General features: G+C 36.4%; 1 protein-coding gene across 1 annotated transcript; it reads left to right on the top strand.

The window, feature by feature from the left end:
• The first annotated feature begins 3,740 nt into the window (after positions 1-3,740).
• On the top strand, positions 3,741-9,866 carry LOC127659753 (rho-related GTP-binding protein RhoG-like). The gene is made up of 2 exons (XM_052149708.1): positions 3,741-3,787; positions 5,995-9,866. The coding sequence occupies exon 2, from the start codon at positions 6,020-6,022 to the stop codon at positions 6,593-6,595; it is 576 nt and encodes a 191-aa protein (XP_052005668.1). The 5' UTR covers positions 3,741-3,787; positions 5,995-6,019; the 3' UTR covers positions 6,596-9,866.
• The last annotated feature ends 243 nt before the right edge of the window (positions 9,867-10,109 follow it).

Genomic DNA, 10,109 nt, shown 5'->3' with positions numbered 1-10,109 from the left:
AAATCATCATCATCATTTTAGGGTTTTTGACATTAAGTCGTCATGGAAACGAACTTGTAAAATTGGCTATAACTTTACTCAGAAAAGGTTGGCAAGCGATTTTATCACACTGAAATCATGTTAACACACATGGTTTATTTCTGGCATTATTGGTTGGTTTTTTTGTTTGTTTTTTTTTTTTAATCGTATGGTATCTGTGATTAATTATATACCAAATTACATAAACACTTTATTAGAACAATAAGTGATTCGTTGGCATTTAAAGAAATTAATTGTAGTTTTAAAACATGAATATAAAATCTTGACCACACACATGGGATGAAGACACCAGTCATGTCAGTAACCTTATAAAAGCTGTTTTATTCTGCATGGAGAGGGTCCCCCTCATGGGGGCGGCCATGTTAGAATCACATGACCAGCCTAATTACCACCTTGATGTTGGGCACTTACTTATGGATTCAGTTAATCATGGCTGACTGTAGTTGGTACATTTTTACTGTGGCATCAGTAACTGTAAACTGTACCCAAGCCCACCGATGTCAGTGTAAGTCCAAGATTGCATATTCAGTATGGAGTGAAACTTTAATAAATGTTTGTTTTTGCTTTTTTGTTCTCTGTTTTAGATTTGAATACTGTGACCGTAAGTGTGCATTCTCGAAAGTAGTTTCTATAATTTCAGAATTTAATATGGTTACCGTCCTTCGTTTCCCAATGACAATTTCATAATAAATGCATTGTATCTTTTTACAATGACATTTTGTCATGTTGGTTTTGATGTATTTTAAAATGTAGCATTTGTATTGGCTTTTTCTTGTTATTAACTATTTGTATTGATTCCATTCATAAGATCCCCAATCTTATGACTATCCCCAATATTAATGACCGCCCCATCAGAGTCTGGGGCGAAATGATAAGTTCTTGGATCTTAACACATCCCCAAAAAACTTGGGATGTGCCCCGTCTTCTGGTTGGCATCGCCAGCAGGTGGGTGTTTTTTAAGACCAAGCCTATATAACCAAGAGGGGGTCCAATAGACTCTTAAAATCTTAAATTGCATCAGACGCACCCTTGCATTTATAGATGTTTTGTTGCCTTTTTCATTGCATTACAGGAATATGTATGCTGATGATAGATACTGTATACATATATAAATGTCCCTTCTTCAGAACACTGTATTTTAAAGATAATGTTGTAAAAATCCAAATAACTTTACAGATCTATATTGTAAAGGGTTTAAACAATGTTTTCATGCTTGTTCAATGAACCATAAACAATGAATGAACATGCACCTGTGGAACGGTCGTTAAGACACTAACAGCTCAGAGACGGTAGACAATTAAGGTCATAGTTATAAACACTTAGGACACCAAAAGGGTCCCTGCTCATCTGCGTGAACGTGCCTTAGACATGCAGCATGAAGGCATGAGCACTGCAGATGTGGCCAGGGCAATAAATTGCACTACAGGGAGACAGGAAGCACAGCTGATCATCTTTGCAGTGGCAGAGCACGTGTACAGTAACAACACCTGCACAGGATCGGTACATCCGAAAATCACACCTGCGGGACAGGTACAGGATGGCAACAATAACAGCCTGAGTTACACCAGGAACGCACAATCCCTCCATCACTGCTCAGACTGTCCGCAATAGGCTGAGAGAGGCTGGACTGAGGGCTTGTGGGCCTGTTGTAAGGCAGGTCCTTACCAGACATCACCGGCAATAATGTCGCCTATGGGCACAAACCCACCTTCGCTGGACCAGACAGGACTGGCAGAAAGTGCTCTTCACTGACAAGTCACGGTTTTGTCACACCAAGGGTGATAGTCGGACTCATGTTTATCATCGAAGGAATGAGCGTTACATCAAGGCCTGTACTCTGGAGCCAGATCGATTTGGAGATGGAGGGTACGTCATGGTCTGGGATGGTGTGTCACAGCATCATCGGACTGAGCTTGTTGTCATTGCACACAATCTCAATGCTGCACGTTACAGGGAAGACATGAGTACCCTTCCCTTCCTGCAACTCATCCTGACATGACCCTCCAGCATGACAATGCCACCAGCCATACTGCTCGTTCTGTGCATGATTTCCTGCAAGACAGGAATGTCAGTGTTCTACCATGGCCAGCGAAGAGCCCGGATCTCAATCCCATTGAGCACATCTGGGACCTGTTGGATCGGAGGGTGAGGGCTAGAGCCATTCCCCCCAGAAATGTCCGGGATCTTGCAAGTGCCTTGGTGGAAGAGTGGGGTAACATCTCACCGCAAGAACTGGCAAATCTGGTGCAGTCCATGAGGAGGAGATGCACTGCAGTAATTAATGCAGCTGGTGGCCACACCAGATACTGACTGTTACTTTTGAGTTTGACCCCCCTTTGTTCAGGGACAACTTATCCCATTTCTGTTAGTCACATATCTGGGAAACTTGTTCAGTTTATGTCTTAATTGTTGAATCTTTTTATTATCATACAATTGAAATTGAGAGGACGTTTCTTTTTTGCTGAGTTTATATATATATATATATATATATATATATATATATATATATATATTTAAACCTCACATAACTAAAGATATAAAGGTGATCTAAATCGCTAGGCCTATTGCCGAGTGACCATTTAAAAAAATAGCGAGAATTAGAAATTTGTTCATGCATTCATCACCAACAGGTTGGACTACTGCAATGGACTCCTCATTGGCATTCCCCAAAAGACGATTAGACACCTCCAGCTCATTCAGAACGCCGCTGCCAGGATTCTCCCCAGAACAAAAAAGACTGAGCATGTTATTCCAGTCCTCTGGTCTTTACCATTGCGTCCAGTCACATTTAGAATTGATTTTAAAGTGCTATTACTCATTTATAAATAACTCAATGAAACAGGACCTGAATGCATTGCAGATATGCTTGTTGAATATACAGTAAATTTAACAGACCTCTCAGATCATTAGGATCAAGTCAGTTAGACATACACAGGGTTGGGAGGGTTACTTTTGTATTTCACTACAGATTACAGAATACATGTTGTAAAATGTCATTTGTAATGGATTCCGTTAGATTACTCAAGGTCAGGAACGTAATCTAAATACATTGGATTACTTCTTCAGCACTGGTAGATTTTTTCACTTGTTTTGACTATAAAACTCTGCCAGTACTGTAAGACAAAATACACATGTTAAAAATACATTCTTTGAAAAACCGAAATATCTTATGCAGTGTTGTTTCTAAAACAAGATTAGTTAAATTGATCTTGTTTTAAGGATTTTTAGATATTTTTACTGGAAAACGACACAAAAAGTAATAATAATAAATATATATATATATATATATATATATATATATATATATATATATATATATATATATATATATATATATATGATAGGATAGGAAAGTATATTAAATATTAATGCCCTTTGGAAAATAGAGGCATTACATCATAATGATCATGTTACTAGTTAATAAATCATTTATAAATAATTAAATATTGTTAAATAATACAACGCATATTTAAGTGAATAATTTAGACAATAATAGTTCATATTTAATATTTAATTAATATCAAATAATTTAAATATTAATATTTAAGTTGTTAAATTGTATTTAAGTTGTTATTAAAACTATTATTAAGCTAAAATAATTATGTTAACGCAAAAATAAATATTGAACCAGTAGTCGATTACACAACTCTTATTTTGAAATTGTATTTGACACGCCCTCTGTGTTTGATCACACTATCTGTTTTCACACGAACGCTGGTCGGAGAGGCGCAAGAGGATTTCAGAGGCGGTGAGAGTTTCTTGAAACTATTTTCCGAAACATGACTGTCGTTTTAGGGCTCAAATAGAGAGTCATAGTTGACTTGCTGTTCAGTTACTAAATAAAGCTTTTGATATGGATGTAAAACTTTACAGGAAATAGCGCGCGCAAGAACTGACGCGCTACACTGAACGAGACGCGACTGAAGTAGAACTCCGTTACAGCGGCGTTTATCATTTTTTTTAAATGCTTAATTATAAAGTGCTATAAATTGGCATGATTATTTAACATAAAATATTTAATTATATAAAAAATATATAAATGTTGGTATTATACTGACATACCATGAAATTAGCAATACATTAATATAGCAAATTATTTTAATGATATTATAAATATATAACGGAAGGGTTTGTGTCGGGTTCAGTGTAGACTGGGCGTGCACTGTCGGCCATCTTTGGTACGCTCCAGGGAGGCTTTTTTCATTCATGACAGTGCACCTCCTATCTACTTGAATGGGGAAAGCCTGAATTCTCAAAAACGGTTTGTCAAGATTACGATCCATGAACATATCTCATCAGCAATCGAATTTGATAATATTGTAATGATAAATTATGCTTCCTAACCTAATTAAATTGCTAAGACACACAATTTTCTCGCCTTGTATAGTTAATGCGCATGCGCTTTCTCGAGCTGATGTCTGTATCTCAAAGGCGATTGGCTCTTTTACCTGTAAGGCGGGACTTTGTTTATACATCCGTTGACCGTTCCCATTTCTCCCATTCATTTGAATGGAAGAGACCCATGTCTCATTCATAAATAGTCTCTGGCGTGAGTCAGTCACCGCTAACAGCAGTTAATCAATGTCACTGTTAAAGCTGTTTGTAAAAATTAGGAAGTACTAACTTCCCCAACATGAACTGATCACTGATATTATGTGCTGATCTAAACACTTAAATATGAATGAAGTGCGTTTTATGAACTTTGTCTGCCGGTTTGCTTCATCTAGTGGCTAGCATTAGCAGCTTCCGCAATAACAGTCTTGTCTACTTTACAGAGACCTGCTGAAACTGCTTTACTTATTTGAGTTTTGATTAGTTAAGTAAATCCAGTTGTCGACAGATTTTAAGGCAGTTTATTGGCCCAGTTTTCATCTGATCCAGATTAGGATTGGTCTGATTTTATTCATGTCAAGGACCTCAAATACCGTATTTAATTAGCGTAGATTATTTGTTTTGATCCCATTAGAATCCTATAGGTACACACAATTTCATTTATTATTATTAATATTTTTTTTTTACCAGCATATGCAACACAAGCTTTATTATATGCCAATTTGAAAATAAAAATTTCAGCTCATCTCTATTTTAAAAAATATATATATTTAATTAAAAATGTGAAATATGAAGCTTACAATTTTATAAATCTAATTAAATTATTTCTTATGTTAAAACTTGTGTATTATTTGAGCTGTAAAGTTGTTTAAATCGTAATTGTTGCGGTCATTTTCAGGTTTACTACATTACGTCATCATGGCAACGGAGTTATAAAATTGTCTATAACTTAAACAGAAATGGTTGGTAAGTGATTTTATCATACTAAAATCATGTTAGCACACATTGTTTATGTCTTGTAGCTATCATTTTGAAACGGTGAGTATTTTAACATTTGCAGATTGGCCCCTTTCACTTCCTTTGTGCCACAAATGCTGTCAATTAAGCTTAATTGAATACTCCGGGTTCAGTTCAAGTTAAGCTCTATTGACAGCATAATAATGATTCCCCCAAAAATGTGGAGTCATCCATCCTTTAAAAAAAAGTTAAAGGCAAAAATCTGGGTTACAGTGAGGCACTTATAATGGAAGTGAATGGGGCCAATCAGTAAATGCAGAAACACTCACTGTTTTAAAAGTATAGCCACAAGACATAAACAATATGAGTGTTTATATGATTTTAATGAGATAAAATTGCTTAATAACCTTTTCTGTGTAAAGTTATAGCCAATTTTATAACTCAATGGTAATGCTATGCGATTTTAATGTCAACAAACACACAAATTATGACTTAAACAACTTTACAGCTCAAATAATACATGAGTTTTAACAATAGAATTCGGTTGATATGAACTTCTATTGAACCTCTAAATTAAAAAAAAAAATTAGTACTGAAATTTTGTCCCAGACACCGTTATTTTTAGCGATGACTCTTGACTTAAAACAGCATTCTACTTTGTTGTAGGTGCCGCTCCCCGTGTGGACGAAGAATGCAGACGATAAAGTGTGTAGTGGTGGGTGACGGGGCGGTTGGCAAAACATGCCTTCTCATTTCCTACACAACAAACGCCTTTCCCGAGGAGTACATACCCACTGTGTTTGACAACTACAGCGCTCAGATGAGCGTTGACGGCCGTACGGTAAGCCTTAACCTTTGGGACACGGCAGGGCAGGAGGAATACGACCGTCTGCGCACACTCTCCTACCCGCAAACGAACGTCTTCATCATTTGCTTCTCCATCGGAAGCCCCTCCTCCTACGCTAACATTCGCCACAAGTGGCACCCAGAGGTGTCACACCACTGCCCGAGCGTACCTATCCTTCTGGTGGGCACCAAGAGGGATCTACGCTCTGACGCAGAAACGGTTAAGAAGCTGAAGGAGCAAGGGGTCGCGCCAACGACCCAGCAGCAGGGCAGCGCGCTAGCCAAGCAGATCGGCGCCTTCAAGTACATGGAATGTTCCGCGCTTCTCCAAGAGGGCGTACGGGAGGTGTTTGTGGAGGCCGTACGTGCGATGCTCTATCCTGTGACCAAAAAGCATACCAAGAAGTGCGTGCTCTTGTAGTCTGTGCATTGGGGACTGCCAGTGGATATGAACTTGACCGAGTCGAAAACCAGCCGCGCAGAGAGTGATCCATGTGTCCGTATCCATCCCTTTTTATTTATGCCACTTTAATTGCTCTTTCAGGTCACTGTGGCTTTGTTGACGCCTCGTTTCTTCATATTATTTTAAATTAGTCTGCCAAAGTTCCTCACCTGTTTCTGATTATTAATAACAATGTATTACCAGCACCACTCAGTGAAAGAAACACTTGCATCAAATTAACGATTTTCCAGTGTTGCCTTGTATTCCAATGCCTTTGCATTCAGATAAATGTGCAATATAATGAAGACTGTTGTGCGACCAAGGCTTATATATGCAACGAGTTAGTCTTCAGGCCTCTGATGAAAACGCATCAGTCTTTGTTTAAAGTTGCTATGCGGGATGTTTCCCCATCAAATCTGATGTGCCTTTGAAATGGATTTTAAATTATATATAAATATATATTTTAAGTACATATTGTATTTTAACCAGATATGTTCAGTATCACCAAAGCAATATTTGAACGAGTTGTAAAAATAATGGATTGTTTGGGTTGCATTGGTTTAAGGCTGACTCTTATTATGAAATGTCTAGATTTTATTTCAACCCAAAAACAAAATAAATGTTATTTTTCCACAAATGCATATTTTAGGTCAATTAACATTTTGAATTGTGACAATAATTTAATGGCTATTAAGCATGTTTTAATCCAGGCAATTATTAACGCATAGAATTAAGTAATGGAAATAATCCTGTGAAAATACAAAGATAATTATATATATATTTTTATAATTTGGTAAAGCTTCACAAAAATATTGTATTTGTGAACATGAGTAAATGCATTAGGTATCATGAACTAACAATTAAGATATTTATGAACAGCATTTACTAAAAGAATATTTCAGATTCAATACGAGTAAAGCTCAACCGATGGCATTTGTGGCATAATGTTGATTACCGCAAAAAATATTTCGACTCGTTTAAAAATGAAAAGGAAAAACTGTCAGCGTTAAAATACCGATTCAAAAGTATAGCCACAAGACAACGTGTGTTAACATGATTATAATGTGATAAATTACACTTACTAACCTTTTCTGTGTCATGTCCAATTGTACAACTTTGTTGCCATGACGATGTAACGTCCAACACTCTAAACAACCATAGAAACGACAACTTTACAGCTCAAATAATGCACAAGTTTTAACAGAAAAATGAATGTTAGTGCTTTTATAAAATTATAATCTTCACATTTCTGCCTTTTTTAAACACTCAAAATTGACACGATGCACTTCCGCTCGATTTTCGTTCTTTTTCTTTTTAGAGGAAAAGAGGGACGAGACTATTTTTACATTTAATGTTATTTTATTCAAATGCGGTTGATTTGAGATGAATTTGTACTGATCCTGGAATATTCGTTTAATCTACGTCAATGTTAATTAAAAACAAACACAACTCTTCAATGTTAGTTCATAATGCACAACTAATGTTAACATATACAACGTTTAACTTAATGTTAGTTGAAATCAGCATTGACCAAGATTAATAAATGCTTTATTCGTTGTTAGTTCATTAATGTGGTTAACGAAAACCTTTATTGTAAAATGTTTATATGTAAATATAAAACTGCATAAATTATGATGGACACTCAAATTTGTATTTTAAAATTTCAAAATCAAATTTTTTCGTATTATGGAAATTACAATGGGAATATGCTTTGTCATATAATAATGCCACAATGCAAAATAATTCAAATGTCTTTGTAAGGCTTTTTCTTTTGGGGTGAAATACGACTTGGACATCGTGGAATCCATCTTTAATCTTGTGACATCAATGAGGGAGTCATTCTGAGAATTGTGCCTAATGGAAACACCTCAACGAAAGGCTCTTAATGGCTTCATCCCACTGTGACGCTAAACAAGTATTTTAGTCATTTACGTATTATCAGCATATCACATTTGGGTATTTCCGTGTTAGAGTTGCTCTAGAAAGAGATCAGGTTGACCTGCGTGCCTTACTGAAGTTCACAACAAAGCCTTTGCCCTACAGTTTGCCTTATATTATGCTGTTATGTCACTATGATTTTGGCTTCCCTTGGTTTTTTATTCACCAGTCGATTGTAGTAAAGCCTCTTTCCTCGCTGCATTGCATCGGTGTGACACAATTTTGAGTTTGTCTTCTAGACCAAACACTGAGTAGCAGGCATGCATGACTGCCTTTGCGCTAATCCACTGCATGCATAGTACAAACCCAACACCAAGACAAGTTTGGTTTTGCATCTCAAGAGGCCAAAGTATGTCTGCCACATGATTGCTATCAACAACATTGGCTGATGTTGAATTCATCTTGATCTAAACATGGAAAAACCAAGTTAACCCACATTAAATGTACGTCAATATTGCCTCGCTCGCACATTCTCGTCAAGATATAAGATGGTTTCCAATATTATTTTCCGATATAATTTCCACTTTCCACTAATCTTGACAATTAAACATATCATTGTGCACAGTTTGAGCTGCTTGTTATGATGCGTGTGTTTTACTCGGGTGTGAAAGGCCTTTACCTGTTATTGTGTTTCTTTGCATTCTCAGTCTGAAGTTGTGGTTAAACATTTTTGCAAAACTGACATTGCTGAATGGCGCTGTGGTTTGACGCTGTTGAAACCTGAGACAAAATGTCATAACCAGCAGATGTTTTATAACTGATACAAAGTTTGAAAATGCCTTTTGTGCTTTTAATATTATGCTTTTCTTGTTTGCCTGCCAAATGTGGCCAAAGAGTGCCTTTTGGATACAAAGATTTATTGTGGAATAACTGGACTTGCCAACAATGAGTCAAACATGATATGAAACGCAACAATGTTTGTATCGATCGATGAGATCGTTCCCTGTTTTGATTTGAGTTCGAGTTTATTCGATATCGCCGAACTGATTTAAAGCATTGTATTGTTGTTTAGAGGAAATGATGTAAGGGAAATGCTCTCCGAAATGAAATCTGTGCAAACGTTGATTATATTACTAGGTGTGACGCTGTGCAAGGGGGAATGAGTGACTGTGACCGTGTATTTGTGAATTGATTTCTGTTTCATCACTTTGTCATAAGCGGACCATTAGGCCTCACGCTGCATACTGTCTGCGTTTATGGTATGTGGTACTACATTTATACACTGGGAACTTGATTATGTTGATATTACCTTTTTTTATAACCAAAAATAAATTGTATAAATGAACTAACCATGAAATTATTTTAAATTATGCTGAATAAAGTTTTACTTAGTTTTAAGTGTCTTGTCTTCAGTGACTTTATTAATGTCATTCTGTAAAATTGGGAGGCTTATTAAGATTTTAAATATTCTATCGGACAAGTAATGTGCATAGTTTTGCACCCCTTCGAAATAGTATGCTTTCCATCGCAATAAGTTTCATTCTGACACAATGGTTTGCTTTCCCGCTAAATAGTTTGCGCTCCGTTGCAGTAGATTTTGTATTCTCTCGCAATA

This window comes from Xyrauchen texanus, chromosome 19, assembly GCF_025860055.1.
Source record: "Xyrauchen texanus isolate HMW12.3.18 chromosome 19, RBS_HiC_50CHRs, whole genome shotgun sequence".
Taxonomy (NCBI): Eukaryota; Metazoa; Chordata; class Actinopteri; order Cypriniformes; family Catostomidae; genus Xyrauchen; species Xyrauchen texanus.
This window is presented reverse-complemented; position numbering and strand designations above follow the sequence as displayed.